The sequence below is a fragment of the Macaca mulatta genome, chromosome 3, assembly GCF_049350105.2.
Source record: "Macaca mulatta isolate MMU2019108-1 chromosome 3, T2T-MMU8v2.0, whole genome shotgun sequence".
Lineage (NCBI taxonomy): Eukaryota > Metazoa > Chordata > Mammalia > Primates > Cercopithecidae > Macaca > Macaca mulatta.
The window spans coordinates 191,756,389-191,784,371 of NC_133408.1; the positions used below are offsets into that span (position 1 = coordinate 191,756,389).

A 27,983-nucleotide genomic window follows, 5' to 3' on the forward strand; every position below is an offset into this window, starting at 1 on the left:
ACCCCAAACAAACAAAAAAATCTTAAAGTCCTTTCAAGCTCCTTTTCCGTCTTTCCTTTTACCACCAAATTCATGAGATGGCACAATAAATTGACTGAACTCTACTACCTTCCCCTTCAACTATACCTTTCTAATTGTATCCAGCCTATTACAACAATTATTCTCAGCCGGGTGTGGTGGCTCACACCTGTAATCCTAGCACTTTGGGAGGCCAAGGTGGGCAGATCACCTGAGGTCCGGAGTTCGAGACCAGACTGACCAACATGGTGAAACTCTGTCTCTACTAAAAATATAAAATTAGCAGAGCATGGTGGCACATGCCTGTAATCCCAGCTGCTCAGGAGGCTGAGGCAGGACAATCGCTTGAATCTGGGAGGTGGAGGTTGTGGTGAGCCGAGATCATGCCATTGCACTCCTGCCTGGGCAACAGGAACTAAACTCCATCTCAAAACACACATACACAGTTATTCTCATCAACACCACCAATGGATCAACGGCAAAAGCATTAACAATCCAGTCACCACTCACAAGCTTCCTTCAAACATCCTAAAAATTCATTTCACATCAAGACCACTTCCTCCTTAGTGAAATGTTCTTCTATCTTTTATAAGTAGGGAGATATAATAGTCTAATATCTGTCTCTTCAGCTGATTTCCTTTAGGCCTCTAAATATAGGTACAGCCTACATCCTTTTTACACTCCTGGGTTGATTGGTTGTTTCTGTTTTTGAGAAAAGGACTCACTCTGTCGCCCACACTGCAGTGAGGTAGTATGATCATTCACATTCTTGGGCTCAGGCAATCCTCCCGCCTCAGCCTCCCAAGCAGCTGGGACTACAGGCACATGTTACCACATTCTTTTTCATCTTTTTGTAGAAATGGGGGTCTCACTATGCTGCCCAGGCAAGTCTCAAACTCCTGGCCTCAAGTCATCCTCCTGCCTTGGCCTCCCAAAGTGCCAGGAATACAGGCATGAGCCACTGCGCCCAGCCTATAAGCTCCTCTTTGAAGAACTTATTTATTATTCACATTTCAACAGTTCCCTCTGGACTTAATGATTTGTAAATCAACATCTCTAGCACCAACTTGTCTCCTGAGTTCCACACCATATTTCAACTATACACTAGACATATTTAGCATCTTGAACACTAAATTTCACACAAAACTTGATCTCCTATCACTCAGATTAGCACTTCAATCTGACTTTCCTTTTTTTTTTTTTTTTTTTTTTTTTTTTTTTTTTTTTTTGAGATGGAGTCTCGCTCTGTCACCCAGGCTGGAGTGCAGTGGCCAGATCTCAGCTCATGGCAAGCTCCGCCTCCCGGGTTTACACCATTCTCCTGCCTCAGCCTCCCGAGTAGCTGGGACTACAGGCGCCCGCCACCTCGCCCAGCTAGTTTTTTTGTATTTTTTTAGTAGAGACAGGGTTTCACCGTGTTAGCCAGGATGGTCTCGATCTCCTGACCTCATGATCTGCCCGTCTCGGCCTCCCAAAGTGCTGGGATTACAGGCTTGAGCCACCACGCCTGGCCTGACTTTCCTTTTTTTAAAAAAAAAAAAAACTATCTTCTATAATCAAAACGAATTTTAGAAAAATATTGTGAAAAACGAACAATTTGTGTAACTATGCTTGCGTAGTTAGAAAAAACTACAAATAACTGTAAATCTCATCAAATCATAAAAGTAATGATAACATGAAGCATCAAACAGATGGTTTTGGTTTTCATACTTAACATGTTTCCTTTCTTTTTTAAAAAATTGAAATAGGAAAGCTGACCTTAAATTATTTATGCAGTCTACCAATAAAGGTGTCCTGTCTATCCCTAGAGACAAAATTGATAACATATCTAGAATCAAATCTACAAATACGTAAGTCTGTATTCAAAAGGAATCATAAAATGAAAATTTACATTTCTATGTGACAAATGACCTCATGAACAAAATGAATGTGTCGCAGATGAGAGAAAATAAATACAATTTGAATCCCTCCCCCCAAAAAAGGTATTCAGATCAAGAATAGCTAAAGAACTCCAAAGATGAACAAGGCACATAAACCTGCAGAAAGCACACAAAGGACAAAAACCATACTCTTCATCTTCTATACTTTTCAAGTTTTAGTAGGGCACATAACTGTTCAGCTAGAGACTTTATTTCCCAATCCTCTTTGCAGCAAACCATGGCAAGTTCTTACCAAAAGAATATGACCAGAAGCAACTGTGCAACTTCATCATCTAAAAGGAAGTGACCTGCTCTTAACTAAATTATAGTCCCCTTTCCTACATACTGGAATGGACATGACAGCAACCCAGCCGCAATGCTGCCAATGAGGGGCAATGCTCCAGGTGATGGCAGAGAGACAAGATAGAAGAAACTTGGGTCAACAAACAATAATCTGGAGCAAAAGACGACTCATCAACCTAAGCTCTCCATCCTCAAAAATACTACATGAGAGAAAGATCAATTTGTTTTATTTAAGCCACTGCTACATTTTGGGATCTCTGTTACAGCAGCTTAACCCATGCCCTAATTAACACAGAAAACTAGTATTAAGAGTGAAGAACTGCCATAACAAAAACTTCAAGTGGCTTGGTGATCAGGCCATGAGACACTGATAATGGAGTTTGAAAATCAACTGACCCTTTTTTGTATTAAGATATTTAATACAGCTACAACCTATTTGGAATGCAGACTGTACCTACAGAGCCTGTAGCTCTAGGGAAAGCATCTGGAATGAGCCAAAGGGTATTCTGTGTTGCCTCTCTCTAGTATTTTTACAGCCAAAGATAGAAAAGAATACAATTCTGCTACAGAGACACTCTCTGCCTGCCTATTATATTCAAAGTACTATAAAATTATCATATATATAAATACCTTTATGAAAGCATTTCATTTCTACTCAGAGAGGCCCAGACACATTTTGGGATAGACCCATTTTATACCATTCTTACTACTGGGTAATAAGAAAGGGGAAGAGAAAAATAAGTGACAAACGTAAAGGAGGAGTAAGAATAGTGCCTTCAGAAACTCACAACGAGTCAAATGGACCGGGGTCAGAAATCATTACATTACCCTGGAAACATTTTTCTTCCTGGAGCCAGATCCATTTATCCCCACTCCCAAACTGTGCTCCCTCCAATAAAGTATGACTTGTCTGTTTCCTTTTAGTATGTTGCTATCTACCATATATGACCTCTAGTCAAAAATGTCCTTCTCCTAGCACAGTATATAACAGTCTCAGCTTTTTCCTTATTTTTGTTCCCACAAAAGAAAATACACAGCACTTTTATTATTTTTAGGGGAGTTTTATTGCTTACAGCTAAGGGAAAACAAGTAGGACAGTGTCTATCTCTCCCTCAAATTAGAGCCAGAAGGAAATAGAAAAGTTAAACGTTAATGTTTCTGGTTGGTCAGCAGGTTTGCAGGTATACAACCTTTTGAAATTATGTTTCCTGCATTTCAAAGAGGAAAAAAACAGATTCAGACTATAGAGTTTTTTTGTTTTTGTTTTTGTTTTTGTTTTTGTTTTTAAGAAATAGGATCAGCACCAGATCCGATCCCACAAAGCAGGTAAGAAGACAGGCTTTCAGAGTTCATCCTGCTCTCTTTTCTCCTCTAGCTATTATCATTACTGGCTCTGCCCACGATTCTAACCTGGATCTGCTACAGAAACAGCAGGGAGTGGTAAGTTTTGGTTTTACTTTTGGTTTAGATTTTGTTGTTTTGGTCTTGTGTTCTTTAACAAATAAGGAGGACTCTATGACTGCTTCTTAGGTAGCAGTAATTCCTGCCACGAAATAGAAACAAACAACAAAAAAGGTATCACTAAATATGTGATACTTCAGGTAATAACAGAAGCTATCTTTAACTGTCACTCTTCATTTGGTAGAATATGTTAGATCTTAGTATCTGTCAAAGTCAAGGCAGGACAATTGAGTGTTTATGTCTCTCTCTCTTCTACTAATCCTAGTCTTCAAACAATTGTCAGAGTTTGGCAGCAGAATGTGAAACACACTGCTCTGGATAAAAATGATGTCAACCAGGGATCCAACCAGAGATGTCATCCAGAGATGCTCTGGATGAAATGACTATAAACCCAGTGATATCTGAGGAAATACTCCTGATGCCAGTACTTAATTATCTCTAGTTTATTATTTTAAATGTACTCTTGAATACTATCCTATGTTTTGCCTAAAGAAAGAAGTTTGCCAATAAAGTAGTCCAGGTTTGGCTACTCCAACACTTCGCAGTTTTTGCCTTCCATAAGGTTCAATTAGCTCAAACTGCCTGCAAGCCAAACTGTGGAAACTGGAGCAGACATTTAAAAATTTACACTGCATTTTTAAAACTTCAGGGTGGTATTTTTCTTGAATATAAAATCCCCAATATATCTTTCCCCTTACTTTGAACCTGACCGAAATACAGGCAATGGCACTTGGTCACAAAATGCGCCAAAGTCATTTTGGTGGACCACTGCAACCCTGGGACAAGGACAGGTGAGGCAATTTCATCTGTAGCCACTATCTATGGATAATCTCCATCCACTAGGTGGCACATGTACAGTGGTAGCATACTAAAGAACCTAATCATTGACCTGGCGTGGTGGCTCAAACCTGTAATCCCAGCACTTTGGGAGGCAGGAGGATCACTTAAGCCCAGAAGTTCAAGATCAGCCTGGGCAACATGGCAAAAGCAAAAAAAATTCAGCCGGCCTTGGTGGCACACACCAGTAGACCCAGCTATTCAGGAGATTGAGGTGGAAGAATCACTTAAGCCTGGGAGGCAGAGGTTGCAGCTGAACCAAGATCATACCACTGTACTCCATCCTGGGCGACAGAGCAAGACCCTGTCTCAACAACAATAAAAAAGAGAACCTAATCACATGTAAGTAAATTCCTAAGAGATTGTGCACTTCATTAAATAGCATCATCTATGTGCCACGCATATCTCTGGGGATGCAAAGATAAATTAGATCTAACTCTTTCCCTTAAATAATTTCATAACATACCCTCTTTTAAACCTTTACTTTTCCACCTCCAATGACTCTAATTTATCCTACACAAATTGGTTCTAAGACATGAGAAAGTTTAACAGCAAAAGTTGTCTGCTGTGTTAGTTAAAATCAAAGGCCTGGAATTCAATGGTTCCGAGTTTGCATTCTAGCTCTGCCATCTGCTAGCAATGTGACCTCTGGCAAGTTATTTAACTTCATCTCAATTTTACTTTGCTCGTCATTTAAAAGACAGACAATACCACCTAGTATAAAACTGTCTTTATGATTTTAAAAAAAAAAAAAAGGATGCATGAAAAGCACTTAGCTCAACATCTTAAGTGTAGTGATGTAGCTGTTACTCTGATGACCTCTATCTACATTCACACACTACAGTCTATGGATTTACTTGTCCACCTCACCTACTCAATTTTTTTTTCTTTTTTTTTTTTTAATTAAAGACGGAGTCTGGCTCTGTCACCCAGGCTGGAGTGCAGTGCTGCGATCTCGGCTCACTGCAAGCTCCGCCGCCCGGGTTCATGCCCTTCTCCTGCCTCCCTAGTAGCTGGGACTACAGGCACCCGCTACCACACCCGGCTACTTTTTGTATTTTTTAGTAGAGACGGGGTTTCACCGTGTTAGCCAGGATGTTCACGATCTCCTGCCTCGTGATCCACCAGCCTCGGCCTCCCAAAGTGCTGGGATTACAGGCATGAGCCACTGCGCCTGGCCTCACCTACTCAATTTCTAACTCTTGATGTCATATCACGAATTGTTAAATTGCATTATGAGAAGTAACGGGAATAAAGAGAACATTTATTTAGCCCCTCCTGGCTCTATGCTCCAGACTTAATATATCATTAATTTAGAATGGTTATTTACCAAACAAAATTTTGAGTAACAACTACATACTATAATTCCTATTCAAATGGCAGTCATTACAAAGATAGTCAAGATCCCTACGTTTAATGGATCTATGTGAAAGACTGAAAATAAAAATAGCATACAATAGGCCAGGCGCAGTAGCTCACGCCTGTAATCCCAGCACTTTGGGAGGCCGAGGTGGGTGGATCACGAGGTCAGGAGATAGAGACCATCCTGGCTAACATGGCGAAACCTCGTCTCTACTAAAAATACAAAAAATTAGCCAGGTGTGGTGGTGGACCCTGTGGTCCCAACTACTCAGGAGGCTGAGGTAGGAGAATGGCGTGAACCTGGGAGGCAGAGCTTGCAGCGAGCCAAGAGCGCGCCACTGCACTCCAGCCTGGGGGACAGAGCAAGACTCTGTCTACAAAAAAAAAAAAAAAAAAAAAAAGGACACAGTAATAGTCATGATGCTGGTAAGCACATGGTATGATGGGAGTTAAGGGGAAGAGGTGGGTAATACAGCTCAGAAAGACTTCAGAAAGGTGTTAGAAGCCCAGCTAAAACTAAAAGGATAAATCAAAGTGTGCCTAATAGTTCTCTCTCAAGTCTTCTCTTTTAAAAAAAGAGTAACATCTAACATATGTTCTTCATTTAAAAGATAAGGAAACTAAAATCTGAAAGTTAATTACAAGCTCAAGATCACAAAGCTAATAGGAAACAAAGCTGGGATCCAAAATCAGGTTGTGCAACTCTAAAGCCTGATGTGCTCTTTTCACTACTTCCCCCACCTGGCATAGCATCAGGTGTAGCTTGTAAGTTTTATAAATACATCAATATTAAAGAGAAATGTTAACAGTCTTACTAGGACCATGTTACTGAGTGACCATTTACTGAATATAAAGACTATGAGATGATAACTAAAAATATAGTTTTTCTCTTTTTTAAGCACTGCTGAATATAATTATGAAGTGGAGAGAATATTTATCTCACAGTCAAGTTCACAGAAATAAAGCATTTTGATTTTTAACAATTACAAAAGTATTTCCCTCAAAGGTTAAATACTTCTTTGAAAGGACTGTATGTAGCCTACAAATATACTGAACAAACTTACCAACATTGATAGCATAACAGACTATGTCAAAAATATTTTAGGTCAATTATGGACTCCCTTATCAATACATTAGTATATTCTTTCAAAGTACCCTACTTTTTCAATGGATTTTTAAAGTTTGCTTATTCAAGGGTTCCGGGATTTTAGAGGGAGAAGTTACTTCTTTATTTTTATTAACCTCTCATTTTTACTCACTTCCAAAATTTAGAATTCTAAGAAAACATTAAGAATGTAAGCAGCAAGCACAGTGGTATTAGTGGATACCTAAGTCTTTGTCACCAACAGAAATCATGGATATTTTCTTATCACATGCAGTTGTGGCAGATATCCCAAAATATCTTTCACCATCATCAATACTTCAAAATTACAATAGTTACAAAATTCACTGCTAGATTTTATAATTTAAGTGTGGATTAAAAAGATGTTACAAAATTACAAGTTTGGCTTATTTTTATTTCAATGCAATTGTTTATCTTTGTAATCCTATTTTGGTATATTTTTATTTTACTCATTTAAAAACACTATTTGAAAAAGAGTCCATGGACTACATCATACTACCAAAGGGGACTATGGCACCGAAAAAGTTAAGAACCCCTGTCCTACATGTGCCATTCACAGGAGACCACACCCCCAGTTTGACTATATGCTCTATGAAAACAGGCGCTGTATCTGTTTTTATAAACCAGAGCTATCACAAAACCTGAATGATGTTCGATAATTGCTTAATGTTAATTATATAATATAAAGCAAGCAGATAAATCGTATATACAGACACAAAGATTTACAAAAGCACAGAGAAAAATAATATATTTTAAAAGAACTCATATTTACTAACTATGCAAGTAAATAATGACATTCATTATCAACCAGTTATCCAAAAAATATGCCTTCCTCCCTCTATGCTTTAATCAACTTTCTTTTTTTTTTTTTTTTTTGTTGTTGTTGTTGTTGTTGTTGTTGAGATGGAGTCTTGCTCTGTCGCCCAGGCTAGAGTGCAGTGGCACGATCTCAGCTCACTGCAAGCTCCGCCTCCCGTGTTCACGCCATTCTCCTGCCTCAGCCTCCTGAGAAGCTGGGACCACAGGCACCCACCACCACGCCTGGCTAATTTTTTGTATTTTTAGTAGAGACAGGGTTTCACCGTGTTAGCCAGGATGGTCTCTATCTCCTGACCTCGTGATCTGCCCACCTTGGCCTCCCAAAGTGCTGGGATTACAGGCGTGAGCCACCACGCCCAGTCATTTTTTGTTTGTTTGTTTTAAAAAGAGATGGGCTCATGCTCTGTCACCCAGGCTAGAGTACAGTGGCACAATCATAGCTCATCATAACCTCAAACTCCTGGGCTGAAGGTATCCTCCCATCTCAGCTTCCCCACTAGCCAGGACTACATGGCACATGCTATCATACCTGGCTTTTTTTTTTTTTTTTTTTTTTTGTAGAGACAGGGACTCACTATGTTGCCCAGGCTGGTCTCAAACTCCTGGGCTCAAGTTATCTTCCCACCTCAGCCTCCCAAAGTGCTAGAATTATTCCAAGCATGAGCCACCATCATCATGCCCAGCCTAATCAGCTATTAAATAGAATAACTTACTTCCCTTACCTTCAGAGAATGGCAATATTTTTCATGCTTGCTTCCTACTAAAACTACAGAAGAAAACATAGCTAAGAAATTGTGTAACCATGTCCCTTCCTTCTTTTGAAAGAAGTTTGTCTCCTGACAGTTATGTTTTCTGGATGTATCTCATTGAATCTAGTGTATCCAATGTCATCAAAATTGTGTTGTAAAGCTAAAGCATTAGCACTACATTAGAAAAAAGCAAATTATTTATTAACGCTATATTCACTAAACTAATTAAAATATTGGCACTGATTAATAATACGAATGTGGTTGCTGCTTTCACAGAACAATGTAAGCAACTAAAAGTAAATACACAAAAAAAGCACTAATTTTCTCTGGGAGTTAACAGTTTTACCGATGACTTACTCTATACTTATCCACAGTTCCATAAATTTCTACAAATATACATTACTGTTATAATATTTAATGTGATGTTTTAATGCAAACTCAAAAAGCTTAAGAGTCCAATACTTGTCAAAAGCCAAAAAATATATGGGCATTAATTTAAACAGTAATTGTTTAAGCAGGATAGACTGCTAATAAATGAAAAAAAAAATAGTAATTGTTAGAAGTCAGCTGTTCTCTAGGTGTTTTATTTAGCTGTTATCAATATTTCCTTCAGTTTTCCTACGTAACCTTTAAATGTTTTTAATGGAGTTTTTTGCATTTAATGAAAGAAACGAAAATAAAATCAACAAATTAAAACATACATCTTTATAACAGTTATTTCTACCAATACTGATCTTCTTCTGAAATTTAACTTTAGGCCTTAAAAACAAAAATCAACCAATGAAACTGTCTTGGATCCTCTAGACCAGCCCAAGTGTCACCTGAATAGCAACGAATGACTCTGGTTGATGCCAGCAGAGCATCAACCTGATGCCAAGCCTGACCTAAATTCCTAACCCACAAGATCATGAAATATGTTTGCTTTTTAAGCCATTGTGTTCTGAAATAATTTGTTACATGGCAATAAGTAGCTGACGTTTTCATTTTAAACTTCAGTTTGAAGATTATGTATGGCTTATCAAAGACATATAGGTGGCTTTGCTCCACCATCTCTTCATCTAAACCGGCAAAGCAGTCAGTATTTCAAACAAGGACTACAAAAGAAAAAAGCTCAGGAGGGTTTTGCTGCAGTGCAGAAGTGACCCATATGATTTCCACCCACAATTCACTGGACACAATCATATGGGCCCCTCAAGCAGGCTTGGAGCTGTGTAATTCCACCACATATCCAGAAGGGAGAGTGCCAGAGCTATTTGACAGACACCACCAATATCTACCACCACAATACATAATTTTAAATAATCTACTAAAGTTAGTGGAAAATATTATCCGAAGAAAAACCTGATAATTCAAAAAGACAAGAGTCAATTACAAACTTTCATACCCAAAAAAAGATAAGAAAGGATAGGTAAAGTTAAATTGTTAGGCCAATTAATGTAACAAGAATCCAGGCTTTTTCTTTGTGCCAAATGTCACCATAACCTGTTCAATGAGTAGCTATACTCAAAATGTACAAACAGTAATTTGGGGTGCCGACTTTTTAAAATAATATCACTAAAGTTTCTATTCTTGTAAATAAAGGCATATATGGGGTTTATACAAAGTTGAATACTTAAAACATATGCAAATAACCAAAAGGCACTGAATTAAAGTAACATATGCAAGGCTTTGGAACTCCAATTCCACCTGTCTCATCAAGTGTATGGACAAAGCAAAAGACCCCTATCTTGTCTTTGTCAATTAAACACTAACATCTGAAAGCCACCACTAAATAAGAACCAACAGTTATTACATAAGCAACAGCGAAAAAGTAACAAATAACTAGACCAGAAGATAATCGAAGATTGTGACACATAAATAAGGCAGTATGATAGACATCATTAGTGGAAATCCCTCAAAGGTTACTCACAAATAGTAATGTTGATATTAAATCAAATAGTTTTATTACTTTAATAAGATTATTATTTATGAGACATATTTATACTAATGGATAGATATTAACTATTGTTAACTATTATTTTATTTTTAACAATATTGTTAGTTATTGTTATTGTTAACTATTAATTATAATCCATTCCACTAGTTATAACTGACTTACCAAATTAGAAAAGGGCTATAACTATAGTTAATACATTTAAAAAGCTAAACTGAAAAATCAACAACTCTTGCTAGATGCATAAGGTCAATAAGGTCACAGGGCAAAGAGGTACCCTCAGAATTGGAAGACAGACAAGAATCACAACTTACCTGACCAGAAACCCATGGGTAAAAACCTCCATGGGTACAAAAACCTGAACCATAATTGACAAAACGCTGGAGGTTCAGTGTGGAGAAGTCTGGAAGATAAAAACTACAGAGGGACCCCGTCATTGTGGGGCCCAACAGTTTTGTGTTTTACCTCTAGGAGTTCTACCAGTTTCTCACAGTGAATTTCACAGAAAAATCCCTTCTTGCTTTCAACAGCAGGGGGGGGAAAAGGAACCATTTCTAAATACACCAGAGCATTCTCTTAACAAGGCCTGCCTTCAGGAGAAACTATTTAACTAAAGCCTAACCTACAAGAAAAGAAATAAACTCCAGACAGTTCTAGCCTAAGAGAATTATCTAACTCTAGCCCATTCTAGGCCATTCTGCCCCACCTAAGAGCAGTGAAAGCGCAGGGCAAGGAGGAAGAATAAAAAACTCAGACTTCCCCCTCCTCCTACAAGGCTCACCACATTACTAAAGGCCTATTTACAGCTGTTGTCTTTACCCAGTGCATTACATCTGGCTATTGAGAAAAAAAATTACAAAGTATACTAAAAAGCAAAAAAACACCGTATAGAGCAACATCAGAACTAGACTTGGATGTAGGAGGGAATTTGAAATGATCAGATGAGGAATTTAAAGCTACTATGATTAATATGCTAACGGCTCTAACAGATAAAGTAGATAGCATGCAAGAAGACATAGGCAATGTAAGCAGAGAACTGGAAATTCTAGAGATTAAAATGATAGAGATTAAAAAAAACTTTAATAGAAATGATGAATGCTTTCAGTGAACCTATCAGTAGACCTCACATAGCTGAGGAAACAATCTCATTGCTTCAAGATATTTCAAAAGAAACCTCCAAACATGAACAGCAAAGAGAAAAAGACTGGGAAAAAAAAAAAAAAGAACAGAATGTTTAATACAGGAAACTACAAAAAGATAACATGTAATGGAAATATTAAAAAGAAAAAGGAGACGAAGAACAAGAAATGTCCTCAAATTAATCTCAGAAACCAAACGACAAAGAACATCAAAAAGGATAAAGTCCCAAAAAAACTACACCTGGTCACATCATATTCAAACCACAGAATACTGAAAAATCCTGAAAGAGCTCAGAGGGAAAAAAAAATACCTAAGGTAATAATTACATCAACTCAGAAACCATGCAAGCAAGAAGAGAGGGAAGGAAATATGTAACACGTTAAGAGAAAGAAAACATCAACCTATAATTCTGTACTCTGCAAAATTATCCTTCAAAAGTGAAGGCTTTCTCAGGCAAACAAAAATTGAAGAATTTGTTGTCAGATGACCTACCTTGCAAGAAATCCTTTAGAGAGAACAAAAATGGTACAGGTCAAAAACTTAGATCTGTATCAAGAAAGGAAGAGCATCTCAGAAGCGGTAAGTGAAGATAAAATTTTAAAAAAACTTTTTTCTTATTGTTAACTGATCTAATAGGTAAGTTTGTTCAAAATAATATCTGCAACAATGTATTCAATTATGATTGCTTATGTATAAATACATATGCTTATGTATAAGTGAAATGACTGACAGCAACAATACAAGAGATAGGAGGGAGGAATTAGGATTATTTTGTTCTTATAAAGTACTCACATTAGAAGTGAAAATTACAGTGGTGCCATCTTATCCATGGGGAACATATTCCAAGACCCCCAGTGGATGCGTGAAACCAAGTAATAGCAAATCCAATATATCCAGTATGTTTTTTCAATCATACTAAGATGGCTACTAAGTGAATAACGGGCAGGTAATATATACAGTATGGATGCACTGGACCAAGAGACGATTCACATCTCAGGCCGGAAGGCACAAGATTTCATTATGCTACTGAAAACAGCATACAACTTAAAATTTATGAGTTGTTCATTTCTGGAATTTCCCATTTAATATTTTCAGACCATGGTTAACTGGAGGTAACCCAAACTGTGAAAAGCAAAACCATAGTTAAAGGGGGACACTACCACACAGTGTTATTAGAAAGCAGACTTGGACTTGTTGTAAATATATATTACAAACTCTAAGGTAACAACTCAAAAAAAAAAAAACTGTGCTAAGAAAGGAGAGAAAACAGAATCATACAAATTACTCAATCAAAACCACAAAAGGCAGGCTGGGTGCAGTGGCTCACACCTGTAATCCCAGCATTATGTGAGGCCGAGGTGGGCAGATCACGAGGTCAGGAGTTCGACACCATCCTGGCTAACACAGTGAAACACCGTTTCTACTAAAAACATAAAAAACTAGCTGGGCAGGGCGGCGTGCGCCTGCAGTCCCAGCTACTTGGGAGGCTGAGGCAGGAGAATGGCGCGAACCCGGAAGACGGAGCTTGCAGTGAGCTGAGATAGCGCCACTGCACTCCAGCCTGGGTTACAGAGCGAGACTCTGTCTCAAAAAATTATAATAAAACAAAGTAAAACCACAAAAGGCACAAATAAAGTGGAAGACAAAAATAGGAACAAAGAATAAGGAAAACAAATAGAAAACAGTTAACAGATATGGTAGATATCCATTCCATCAACAATCACTGAAGCTGGGCATGGTGGCTCATCCCTGTAATCCCAGCACTTTGGGAGGCCGAGGCCAGCATGTCAAGACCAGCCTGGGCAACACAGCGAGAACACATCTCTCCAAAAAAATTTTTTTTTTAATTAGCCAGGAGTGGTGGTGTGCACCAGTACTCTCAGCTACTTGGGAGGCTGAGCACTGGTAGTTCCAGCTACTTGGGAAGCTGAGGTGGGAGGATGGCTTGAGCCCAAGAGTTCAAGTTTACAGTGAACTATGATGGCACCACTGCACTCCAGCCTGGGTGATACAGTGAGACTCTGTCTCTAAAAATAAAAAAGAATCACTATGAATAACAACAGTCTAAATATACCAATTAAAAGACAGAAATTGTTATAACAGGTTGGTTTTTTTTCCTTTGAGAGTCCTGCTCTGTTGCCCAGGCTGGAGTGCAATGGCACGATCTCAGCTCACTACAACCTCCGCCTCCCGGATTCAAGCAATTTTTGTGCCTCAGCCTCCTGAGTAGCTGGGACAGGTACCCGCCACCATGCTCGGCTAATTTTTGTATTTTTAGTAGAGGTGGGGTTTCACCATGTTGGTCAGACTGGTCTCTAACTCCCGACCACAAATGATCCACCTGCCTCAGCCTCCTAAAATGCTGGGATTCCAGGTATTAGCCACCGTGCACGGCCTAGAATAGATTTTTAAAAAAGAAAACCCAAGTACATACTGCCTACAAAAAAAACCACTTTATAATAATATAAAGTTACATATAGATAAGAAATAAATGGGCCAGGCGTGGTGGCTCAAGCCTGTAATCCCAGCACTTCGGGAGGCCAAGACAGGCGGATCACGAGGTTAGGAGATCGAGACCATCCTGGCTAACACAATGAAACCCCGTCTCTACTAAAAAATACAAAAAACTAGCCGGGCGAGGTGGCGGCGCCTGTAGTCCCAGCTACTCGGGAGGCTGAGGCAGGAGAACCACGTAAACCCGGGAGGCAGAGCTTGCAGTGAGCTGAGATCCGGCCACTGCACTCCAGCCTGGGTGACACAGCGAGACTCCCCCCGAAAAAAAAAAGAGAAATAAATGGATGGAGAAAGATATTCCAGGCTAACAATAATCAAAAGAAAGCAGGAGTAGCTAATATTAATTTCAGACAGACCAGATGTCAAAGTTGTCAGGAGTAAAGAAAGGCATTTTATAATGATAAAGGGGTTAATTCCCAAGACATAACAATACTTACCATATGTGTCTAAACAGAATATCGAAATATGTGAAGCAAAAAAATGATACAATTGCCAAGGAGTAAGAGACGAATCCCCTATTATAGCTGGAAAGTTAAACACTCCTCTCAGAAACAGATCTGGCATGCAGAAAATCAGCAAAGACACAGTGGAATCTGACACCATTAATCAACTGGAAATAACTGACATCTAAAGACTACTTCATCAACAATAGCAGAACACACATGCTTCTCATCCACATGGGACATTTACAAGGTAGTTTACAAGGACATTCTGAGCCATAAAACATACCTTAACAGATTTTTAAAAATAGAAATCATACAATGTCTGCTCTCAGACCATATCAGAATTAAACTAGAAATCGGTAACAGAAAGATAGCTTAAAATTCCAAAATACTGAAACATTAAACAATACACTTCTAAATAACACACAGGTCAAAGAAGAAATCTCAAGAGAAATTGAAAAATACTTTAAACTAAATGAAAATAAAAAGAAAATTTGTGAGATGCAGTGAAAGCAGTGCTTAGAGGAAAATTTATGGCATTTAACACATATCCAGCTGACCCTTGAACAATGAGAGGGTTGGGGCTCCAACATCCCCCACCACAGTCAAAAATCTGTATAACTTTTGACTCCTTGAAAACTTAACTACTAATAGCCTACTGTTGACAGAAGCCTTACCAATAACATAAACAGTAGATTAACATATATTTCTGTGTTGTATTATATACTATATTCTTACAATAAAGTAAGCTAGAGAAAAGAAAATGTTATTAAGAAAATCATAGCCGGACACAGTGGCTCACACCTGTAATCCCAGCACTTTGGGAGGCCGGGGCGGGCGGATCAGGAGGTCAGGAGATGGAGACCATCCTGGCTAACATGGTGAAACCCCGTCTCTACTAAAGATACAAAAAATTAGCCAGGTATGGTGGCAGGCGCCTGTAGTCTCAGCTGCTCATGAGACTGAGGCAGGATAATCGCTTGAACCCGGGAGGCAGAGGGTGCAGTGAGCCGAGATCACGCCACTGCACTCCAGCCAGGGCAACAAGGAAAAGGAAAAGGAAAAGGAAGGAAAGAAAAGAAAATCATAAGGGAGAGAAAATATATTTACAGGACCATACTGTATTTATTGATACTATAAGTTTATGTCACCTGTTTACAAGACTGTCTAGCTGAAATAGTGGGCAACCTCAGGTACAGACATCCATCTATGGTATAAATCAAGCAATTCAACTTTTTCTTGTATGTCATGACTTTGCTTCTTGTGGGGAGCACTTTAGGCATCATTAGTGACACTTCATATGGGTCCCGTGGTGTTATGCACAATTTATAGCATTGCACTAAACATGATGAAAGATACATGAAAAGCGCCAGAGATCACTTTTTACCAAGATACCCAATTTAGTGGAGAGATGAACTGCTCAAAGATGATTGGTATCCCATGGTGTTTTAATCAGATACTTGCAACACTTGAGTTCACTGCAATAACAACAGGAGGTGGCCACATAATTATTACAGTTGTACAGTATGTACTACAGTAAATTTTATTCAGTTATTATTTAATACTACATCTTTACATTTGTTTACATTTCTCTCAACTGCCAATGGTACCACATACAGTCTTTAAGTGTGTGCTTAAGTTTTGAAAAATTTTAACTTTCAGTAATAGATTAGTGTATATTTTATGGTAGTAAACAATAAGACAAGTATCTACATATACTTTATGCATTAATGCACATCTTTTTCTTAATTTTTTAAATATTTCTAGGCTACACAGTCCAGCTACGCATTTTTTCAAATTGTCACAAATCTCAAAAAACATTCCCAATATATTTACTGCAAAAAATCCATTTATCAGTGGATGTACACGGTTCAACCCCAAGCTATTAAAGGGTCGACTGCTTCAGAAAGGAGGGAAAATCTACACTCAGTAATATCAGAAATGAAAAATGGGACATCACTACAGATCCCATGGAATCTTAAATAATCAAGAAATACTATTAACAACTGTATGCCCACAAATTTAATAACCTAGATGAAATGGACCAATTACTTAAAAGACACAATATGCTCAAGCTTACACGAGAAGAAATAATCTGAATACGCCTATACCTATTAAACAAATGGAATCAAAAATTAATACACTTCCAATATTAAACATACCCAGTTTGGTTCACTGCTGAATTCTCCCAAACATTTAAGGAAGAAATTATACCACTTCTCTATAATCTCCTTCAGGAGATAAAAGCATAGGGAAGGCCGGACACAGTGGCTCACGCCTGTAATCCCAGCACCTTGGGAGGCCGAGGCGGGTGGATCACCTGAGGTCAGGAGTTTGAGACCAGTCTGACTAACATGGTGAAACCCCGTCTCTACTAAAAATACAAAAAATGAGCCAGGCAAGTTGGCGGATACCTGTAATCCCAGCTACTCAGAAGGCTAAGGCAATCGCCTGAACCTGAGAGGTGGAGGCTGCAGTGAGCGAGATCGCACCATTGTACTCTAGTCTGGGCAACAAGAGCAAAACAATGTCTCCAAAAAAATAAAAGCATAGGGAATAAAGACACTTCACCAATAAGGATACACAGATGGCAGATAAGCATATGAACAGATGTCCCACATTATACGTCATCAGGGAAATGAAAATTAAAACAATGAGGCATCACTACACACCTATTAGAATGGCCAAAATCTGGAACACCAACACCACCAAATATCAGTAAGTACACAGTGCAACAGAAACTCTTATTCATTTCTAGTGAGAATGCAAAATGGCACAGCCACTTTTGGAAGACAGCTTGGTGGTTCCTTACAAAACTACAATACTCTTGCCATACAATCCAGAAATCATGCTGCTGGTATTTACCAAAATGAGTTGAAAACTTACATCCACAACAAAAACTGCACATAGATATTGATAGCAGCTTTATTAACTGCCAAAACCAGGGTGTAAATAGAAATTCCGTCAGTAGGTGAATGGATAAATTGTGGTCCATCCAAACAATGCAATATTATTCAGCACTAAAAAGAAATGCACTGTCAAGACATGAAAAGACATGGAGGACCAGGCACGGTGGCTCACGCCTGTAATCCCAGCACTTGGGGAGGCCGAGGCGAGTGGATCACCTGAGATCAGGAGTTCGAGACCAGCCTGATCAACATGGAGAAACTGTCTCTGCTAAAAACACAAAATAGCCAGGTGTGGTGCATGCCTGTAATCCCAGCTATTCAGGAGGCTGAGACAGGAGAATCACTTGAACCCGGGAGGTGGACATTGAGGTGAGCCGAGATCGGGCCATTGCACTCCAGCCTGGGCATACACAGCAAGACTCCATCTCAAAAAAAAAAAGAAAGACAAGACATGGAGGAAACATAAATGCATATTATTAAGTGAAAGAAGCCAGTCTGAAAAGGTTATATATCCTATATGATTCCAACTAACTGACATTCTGGAAAAGGCAAAACTATGGAGACAGTAAAAAGAATAGTGGTTGCCAGAGGTTAGCAAGGAGGGATAATAGGTGGAACACAGAGAATTTTTAGGGCAGTGACTATGATACTATAATGATAGACACATTTCATTATACATTTGTCCAAACCCACAGAATGTACACCAAGAGTGAACCCTTATGTGAACTATGAACTGTGAATAATGTGTCAATGTAGGTTTAAAAATTGTGACAAATGTACCACTCTAGTATAGGATGTTGATAATGAAAAGGGCTATGCATGTGTGGGGAAGGGGATTTATGGGAAATTTCAGTACCTTCCTCACAATTTTGCTACAAACCTAAAATTGTCCTGAAAAATAAAGGCTATTTTTGGCCTGGTGTAGTGGTTCACACCTGTAATCCCAGCACTTTGGGAAGCAGAGGTGGGCGGATCACCTGAGGTCGGAGTTCGAGACCAGCCTGACCAACATGGAGAAACTCCATCTCTACTAAAAATACAAAATTAGCTGGGTGTGGTGGCGCATGCCTGTAATCCCAGCTACTCGGGAGGCTGAGGCAGGAGAATCAATTGAACCCAGGAGGCGGAAGTTGCAGTGAGCCGAGATTGCACCATTGCACTCCAGCTTGGGCAAGAAGAGTGAAACTCCGTCTCAAAAAAAATAAATAAAATAAAGTCTATTTTTAAAAATTTATGCTAGAAGTAACTGAATGTATCGACGTGAACTCACATTTGTAAGTGTGTGTATAGATCTGTGTAATTACAGTCCTCTCAAAACAGGGATATGTTCTGAAATATGAGTCATTAGGCAATTTTGTCACTGTTACACAAACCTAGGTGGTATAGCCTACTAAAAACCTAGGCTACTTGGTATAACCTAGTACTCTAGGCTACAAACCTGTACAGCATGTTACTGTACTGTTTACTGCAACTATAACACAATAGTCAAGTATTTGTGTATCTAAACATATGTAAACATAGAAACAATGGTAAGAATACAGTGTAAAAACACAAAAAATGGTACACTATATAGAGTACTTACCATGAATGGTGCTTGTGGGACTACAAGTTGCTCTGGGTGAGTCACTGAGTGAATGTAGAGGCCTCAAACATTACTGTACACTACTGTAGGCTTTATAAACACTGTACATTTAGGCTACACCAAATTTTTAAAATATTATTTTTCTTTGCTCAATAAATTATCCTTAGCTTACTGTAACATTTTTACTTTATAAATTTTTTAAAACTTTTTGACTCTTTTGTAATAACACAGCTTAAAACACACATTGTACAGCTGTATCAAAAAAATCTTCTATAAGATTTTTGGTTTTAGGGTTTTTGTTTTCTTTTTTTATTTTCTGTTTTTGTTTTTTTTCTGGGTTTTTTTGTTTTGTTTTGTTTTGTTTTGTTTTGTTTTTTTAAACTTAGTCCAGGCCTACACAGGGTCAGGATCGTCACTATCACTGTCTTTCCACCTCCACATTTTGTCCTACTGGAAGGTCTTCAGACAAGGAACTGTCATTTCGTGTAATAATGCCTTCTAATATAGCTCCTGAAGGTTCTGCCTGAGGCTGTTGTACAGCTTTTTTTCTTAAGTAAAAGGAGTACACTCCAAAATAATGATAAAAATTATAGTATAGTAAATATACAAACTAGTAACATAGTCACTTATTATCAAGAGTTATGTACTGTGCAAGAGTGTATGCAGTATACTTTTGTATAGTACATATAACTGGGAGTACACTAGGTTTGTTTATACCAGCATCACCACAAATATGTGAGTAATGCACTATGTTGCGCTGTGCTATGACATCACGACAGCTATGACATCATGACAGCTATGACATATTGAGGTGACAGAAATTGCTCAGCTCCATTATAATCTTATGAGATCACTGTCATATATGTGATCTGTTGTCATTATGCAGTGCATGACTGTACTAGTATATGACTAAAGTGGACTCACATAACTAATTCTCAACAGAAACAATTGTAATATGCATCCCTTGAGTCTAGATTTTTGTTCCTAATACTATTCTCCACTAAAAAACTACAAGTCCTTAGAGAGCAGCTGATTTCATACCTTGGGGCAGGGAGAATTTTAAATGGGCCTGAAAAATGAAACTTTTGCCAAAGAGCATAGAGCTCTGAAAGGTTCTGAGATGTTATTTAAAAGGACTCAGAAGCCAGCTGACAAGAGGCTCCCATGAGCCAAACTATGACAACTTGAACACTAGGAAAAAATGTTTAATTATAACTAACTGAATTATAATTAGCTAATTATAATTAACTAAAACAAGTCTGCAAAGACCTGATTATGTGATTCTCAAGAAAAAAGAAGTTTCTCTCCTCCTCAAGTAACTAGCACTTTACTCAAGTTTATTTTATTCATATAAAAAATGCGCAGAGACTGGTAACAGCCACCACCTACAAAAGATGAAATTTTCTCGGCTGGGTGCGGTGGCTCATGCCCGTAATCCCAGCACTTTAGAAGGCCGAAGCAGGTGGATCACGAGGTCAGGAGTTCAAGACCAGCCTGGCCAAGATGGTGAAACCCAGTCTCTACTAAAAATACAAAAAAATTAGCCGGGTGTGATGGCAGGCACCTGTAATCCCAGCTACTCAGGAGGCTGAGGCAGAGAACTGCTTGAACCCGGGCAGCAGGTGAGATAAAGTGAGTGCAGTGAGCTGAGATAAAGATGAAATTTTCTTAACATAAAATATTACCAAATAAGGTTTCTTATTACTTTCCCAATGGCTACCCCTAGATTACTCATTCCCATCCACCCACCATGGTAGGAGATTAATCTTAATTAGTATTCTTTTCTTTTTTCTGAGACAGGATCTCACTCTGTCGCCCAGACTGGCGAAAGTGGTGCGACTGATTACAGGTCACTGCAACTGGTGTCTCCTGGGATCAAGCGATCCTCCCACCTCAGCCTCCTGAGTAGCTAGGACCACAGGGGCACACCATCACACCCAGCTAATTTTTGTATTTTTTTGTAGAGGCGGGTTTTCGCCATGTTGCCCAGGCTGGTCTCCAACTCCTGAGCTCAAGCGATCCACCCACCTTGGCCTCCCAAAGGTCCAGGGTTGCAAGTGTGAGCCACCACGCCCAGCCTAATACCCTTATATTACTACAAATCATTAAGTAAGCATGTCAAGGCACAGCATTTACAGGGAACAAGAGAACCTTCAAATAAACCCTGGGGTTTTGAGACATACATAGAGAGGTTAAACCCTTGCAGCAAACTTGAATTTGCTTTTAAATGAACTAGAAATTTATGGAACTCTCTCTGTCTGGGTTTATTTGCAGGTTAGTGGTTGTAACAGTTATTCTTTCTTTCACTGTTCTCCTTGCCCTATGTTCACTATGTTCCCTAAAAGAACTGAACAATGGCCTTTCCAAGGACAAAGACAAAACAAAGACTAGTACACTTGGCTGTATTAACTTTAGTAAAAGGCCAGGTTAAAAAAAATAGTTTTCTGCTCCTATTAAAACATTTCTCTAAACTGTATTTGCCTTGACATCTCATAGAAGACAGCATGAGAAGAGAGTCCATGTGTGGGGCTTACTACTCTCAGATAAGGAAAAAAAAATGCCAGGAATTTAGTTTTGTTGTAATGTTTTAAAGTTCCAAGAATAGCAGGTAGCTTAGAAAACATAAAAAATGAAAATTCAAGAACACAATACTGCTTCACTTAGTGAATCCAATTCCTCCTATGTCCCTAGAAGTATTCTTGGCACTGGGGATAAATGAGCTAACAAGACAAATCCCCTGACTTCATAAAGCTTACATTCTAGCGTGGAAAGCATACAATAAGCCAATATGGAATTAAACGTCCTATCTGTTAAGTACTAGGAGGAAAATAAAGCAGGAGAAGACAAAGTGACAAGTGTTACTTTTTAGAAAAGTTTGTCAGGAAAGGTCTCTGGGAAAACTGTAACTGAGTAGAGACTTAACTGAAGTAAGGGAATAAGCTGTATGAATATCTGAGAAAAAATTTTTGCAAGCAAAGAAGACAAAAAGTGCAAACGCATAAGAAAGGAGTATGTTTGGTGGGCTCCACGAAAAGCTAGGAGGCCAGTAGGGATGGAGCCCAGTGAACAAGGGAACGTAAGATATGGTTATACAGGTGGCCACGGTCAGATCAATGAAGTCTGAAGACAGTGGTACTGTATGAACTTTGAATTTTATTCTAAATATCACTGGAGTCTTTGGATGGTTGACAGAGGGATTCACTTTGAATTCGGAAGGATCACTCTGGCTACTATGTGTGGGACAAGAGTAGAATGAAATGAAAAGGAAAGGAGCAAGACCAGTTAGGAAGCTATTGCAGCAGTCCAGCGGAATGACAGTGTGAAGTTCTGGAGTAACAGCAGTGGAGGGGTCAAAGTAGTTGAATCCAGGATACACTGGATAGGCAAAGCCCTCTAGTGGGCTGGATGCCTAAAATGTGAAAATGTGAAAATGTGAAATGTGAATGTCTAAAATGTAAAACGTGAAAATGTGAAATCAAGAAAGATTCCATCTTTTCAAACCCGAACAACATACAGTGGCAATAGACCAGAGGTGGTAACATTGGAAGACAGGTTTTCAGGATAACAACAAAAATTTCCAGAGAGGACAGACATCTAAGAGGAGATGTTAAGAAGCAAAAGCTGAAAGATACAGGTTGTGTTCAAAGCAAGAAAGAGCTGGTGATGTAAGTTTAGAGTCATTAGCATTTCGATAACACAATAATAGCACAAAAATAGATAATAAGCCATCAAACTGAATAAGACCACCTAATACATAAAATGAGCGAAGAGAATGAGGAAAAACCAGTGGAGGAGGAGTAGGAAAAAAAAAAACCCAGGAGAATGCAGTGATCTCAAAGTCAAGTTTAAAAAAAAAAGTTTCACTCCTGAGAGTGGTTAGCTGTGTGAAATGATCCTGAAAGGTTAAGGAGGATGAAGACTAAAAGTTGGTTTGGGCAATATGAGATAATGACATTGACAAGAGTAATTTTAGTAGAATGGGAGGAAGAAAGCTTGATTAGAGTGAGCTCATGAGAAAATGGTGAAAAATAAGTAGTAATCACAGGTATAAATAACTCAAGGATTTTTGCTATGATGGAGCAAAGAAGCTGTAGAGTACCTAAAAGGGGATGTCAGATCAAGAGAGCTATTTGTGCTGAAAGGGGGTGGTTCTGCAGCACCCTCCTTATGCTAATGAAATAAATCCTGGAGAGGGAAAAGTTATTGATGCAGGAAAGCAAGGACAACTGCAGAACCAAATCCATAATACGTGAAAGGAGACACAATGTAAGACACAAGCAGAGGAGCTGGCCTTACCCACGGACAGTCTTTATCCCATTTTACCAGGACAGAAACTACAATATATGGGTAGGGATACAAGCAAGAAAATAGATTTGATGGTGGATGAATACGGAACTTCTTTTCTAATTGTTCTTTATTTTTTATTTTTTCACTGAAATAAGCAAGATCCATCACTAAAGAATCAAAAATGAGGAGTGTTGGAAGTTTCAGGAGAAAGAAAACGTGGTGAAATAATCATCTTCAATCATCAAAGGGCTGGACACGATGGCTCACGCCTGTAATCCTAGCATTTTGGGAGGCCGAGGTGGGTGGATCACCTGAGGTCAGGAGTTTGAGGCCAGCCAGGCCAACATGGTGAAACCCTGTGTCTACTAAAAATACAAAAATCAGCCAGGCATGGTGGCGGGTGGCTATAATCCCAGCTACTCGGAAGGCTGAGACAGGAGAATCACTTGAACCTGGGAGGTGGAGGCTGTAGTGAGCTAAGATCACGCCACTGCACTCCAGCCTCGGCAACAAAGAGCGAAACTCTGTCTCAAAAAAAAAACCGAAATTTTAAAAAATAATCAGGCCGGGCGTGGTGGCTCACGCCTGTTATCTCAGCACTTTGGGAGGCTGAGACGGGTGGATCACAAGGTCAGGAGTTCAAGACCAGCCTGGCCAACATGGTGGAAACCCGTCTCTACTAAAAAATACAAAAATTAGCCAGGCTTGGTGGCGTCTGCCTGTAGTCCCAGCCCAGGAGGGAGACTGAGGCAAGAGAATCACTGGAACCCAGGAGATGGAGGTTGCAGTGAGCTGATACCACGCCACTGCACTCCAGCCTGGGAGACAAGAGTGAGACTCCATCTCAGAAAGAATAGTAACAATAGTCACAATAATAATAATCAGAGCCAGACACGGTGACTCACACCTGTAATCCCAGCACTTTGGGAGGCGGGTGGATCACCTGAGGTCAGAAGTTCGAGACCAGCCTGGCCAACACAGCAAAACCCTGTCTCTACTAAAAATACGAAAGTTATCCAGGCGTGGTGGTGTATACCTATAATCCCAGCTACTTGGGAGGCTGAGGCAGGGAGAACTGCTTGAACCCGGTGGGTGGAGGTTGCAGTGAGCCGAGATCGCACCACTGTACTCCAGCCTGGGCGACAGAGCAAGACTCTGTCTCAAAAATAACAACAATAGGCCAGGTGTGGTGGCTCACGCCTGTAATCCCAGGACTTTGGGAGGCTGAGGTGGGCAGATCATGAGGTCAGGAGATCAAGGCCATCCTGGCTAACACGGTGAAACCCCATCTCTACTAAAGATACAAAAAATTAGCTGGGCGTGGTGGCGGGCACCTGTAGTCTCAGCTACTAGGGAGGCTGAGGCTGGAGAATAGCATGAACCCATGAATCCGGGAGGTGGAGCTTGCAGTGAGCCAAGATCACACCACTGCACTCCAGCCTAGGCAACAGAGCAAGACTCTGTCTCCAAAAAAAAAAAAAAAAAAAAAAAAACACTAAAGCTTCAAAAAGACTTTTCACTAGTAAAAGTAACAATACATAGTATAGAAAAAAATATGAAAAAGAACAGAAATTATGTAAATTCAAGTTTAAAGTAATATAGTAATTAATGAATGTGCACAAAAGGGTGAAATTTAGTATTCTGAACTTCCAAGTGTCATTTTGTTACTCTAACTAGACCTTATTGGAAAGAAAAGAAACTACAGATTATTTGAAGGCTTTCCAAGAATTATACCTATATAATAGCAACACATCTGACAACCATAAGGATTTCTGGGAAAATGTATTTTAAAATATGTAACAATTTTTAATTTTTCTCATCTCTTAACTGTATGATATTCTGTAAGCATCAAGATGATACTCAACTTCAGAAACAAAGCCTATCACTGTGTCTAAACTCTATCAACTATTGAAAACTTTACCAATGAGAGACTATCTCCTACAGGTATCCTCTAAATACAATATGAATCCTAGTCCCTTTGATAACTTACCACTGACCTGTAAATTTTGGAAACTGCTTTGGGCAACCAACTCTAGCCACCTTTTAGCAGATGTACAACATACAACAGCTTATTTAAGGGCACCTAAAAGTCCAACAGACCAGAAACTATTTGGTCTAGTTTGGCCTAGCCTCTCACAACATTAATTCCACGATGAAACATATTACTTTTTTCAAAACACATATTAACAAAATAAGCTTTAAACAAACACTAGATGGTTCACAGGCCAAAATATACTATGAGCAATCATACTAACAGCCTGGATTACTGTTTCTCCCAGTCTCTATTTCCTTGATAAAACATTTATCTTCAGATATGAAATAATTATACTAAACCAGGGCGTAGGGGAAAAAAGAGAGACACAGAACTCAGTGTTTTTACTTTGTCATTAGTCATCAAAACTACTTAGGCAGATGAGAAACTTAGAGTTCAGTATAAAAACAAATGCTTAATACAGAATATTGTTATACAGATGCTACATGCAGTGCATAGACATATGCAAAGTATCATATACATTCTTATAAACTCTTGAATTTTGATACCTGTTTCCACAATCGTTTCTGTTTCTGTTGTCTCCAGCCCATCCATGCTGTCCTCATCTTCCACTGCAGTTTTTCCCCTACTTCGAGGTCTATAGGAAAGAAAAAATAAGCACATAGAGTTACATGTTAAATTTTAAGGCTTAGACTTATATTCAACATAAAGCACAATTTGAAGGTATACAAAATAAATAATTCGGGCATTTTTCCAGCATTTTACCATATCAAGTAGAAAATATCAGCGTTTACAATCATTTTCTCCCTTAAATCCAGCACTTCCTTATACTCTCAATGTGAGGACAGACCCACATGAATATAATTGTGTCCTCATAATTCACTTAAGTACTCCTCACTCTGGTTTTGCCCCTCTTTTAGGTAATATTCTGATGTCTCCCTCTGTCTACAGTAGTGGCTTTTAACTACATAATGGGTTCTTTACAAAGTTCACATACCAGGTTTGACTTCTACATTTAATAAAGTTGATGCGAAATGACCAGATACATGTATTTTTAAAAGCTTTGTAAAGGGTACTTTTGGTGACTGTGATGCAGATGACTAAAAAACAAAATTTTTTAAATTAAGCACAATTACAATCATGTCCACCTTACAACATATAATTATGTATTATATAATATATAAATTAGTATATATTTATAATATATATGAATTATATATTATAAATTTATAATAAAATTTAATTTATAAACACTTCAGGAAAGTAAAATAAAGGTAAGAGTCACATAAGGTGAAATTCCTGACCAAAAAAAAGCCAAACTAATGCCTTTAAATTTTTTTAATTATCCTAAATAAGGTACAGAAATGAGTAATAGAAAAATTAGTAACACATAAGAGCAACAAGATATTACATATAAAAACTTAGAAACTGACAAAGCAGTACTCAGATAATTTCAGTGTTTTAAATTATTTCACAGTATTTTAAATTCTTTAAAAGAAAAAGGCTGGGTAGGGTGGCTCACACCTGTAATCCCAGCACTTTGGAGAGTCGAGGTAGGTGGATCATTTGAGTGTAAGAGTTCAAGACCAGCCTGGCCATCATGGCGAAACCCCATCTCTACCAAAACAATTCAAAACGTAGGCAAGCATGGTGGCATGCCAGTAATCCCAGCTAAAGAAAAAAAACAAGGAAGAGAGGGAGGGAGGGAGGGAGGCAACAGAAAGAAAAAATACAAATCAACTCAGTATTTAATCGAAAAACATAAAACATTTAAAAAGTGAAAAACAGCCAACTGTGGTGGCTCGCACCTGTAATCCCAGCACTTTGGGAGGCTGAGGAAGATGTATCACCTGAGGTCAGGAGCTCAGGACCAGCCTGGCCAACATGGTGACACTCCGTCTCTACTAAAAATACAAAAATTAGCCGGGCATTGTGGTGTGTGCCTGTAATCCCAGGTACTTGGGAGGCTAAGACATGAGAATCGCTTGAACCTGACAGATGGAGGTTTCAGTGAGCTGGTATCATGCCACTGCACTCCAGCCTGGGCGACAGAGTGAGATTCTGTCTCAAACAAACAAAAAAAAAAAGGGAAAAATAATATGAAATACAATAATAATATGAAAAAAGAATAAAACAAAGAACTATGTTTTAAACAACAAGAAATCCATTTAAGTCTTGTTCTCATAAAAAAGTTAACCAACCTAGGCCAGGCGCAGTGACTCAGGCCTGTAATCCTAGCACTTTGGGAGGCCAAGGTGGGTGGATCACCTGAGGTCAGGAGTTCAAGACCAGCCTGGCCAACATGGCAAAATCCCGTCTCTACTAAAAATACAAAAATTAGCTGCACGTGTTGGCGCACATCTGTAACCCCAGATACTCGGGAGGCAGGGGCAGGAGAATCGCTTGAACCCGGTGGGCAGAAGTTGCAGTGAGCCAAGATCACACCATTGCACTCCAGCCTAGGCAACAAGAGTGAAACTCCATCTCAAATAAAAAAAAAAGTTAACCAACCTAAACGATGAAGGAGCTATAACATAAAAATATATTAAAAATTAAAGTGACTAGCTGGGAGTGGCAGCTCATGCCTGTAA

At 38.9% G+C, this 27,983-nt stretch overlaps 1 protein-coding gene across 23 annotated transcripts in view; it reads right to left on the bottom strand.

The window, feature by feature from the left end:
* Nucleotides 1-27,983, bottom strand: part of KMT2C (lysine methyltransferase 2C) — a 298,088-nt gene that overhangs the window by 200,165 nt on the left and 69,940 nt on the right. For all 23 annotated transcript variants that reach the window (XM_028846502.2, XM_028846498.2, XM_077997768.1 and 20 more), the window contains one exon: nt 25,941-26,029. In XM_028846502.2, the coding sequence (XP_028702335.2) occupies nt 25,941-26,029 (89 nt within the window). The remainder of the gene's footprint in view (nt 1-25,940; nt 26,030-27,983) is intronic.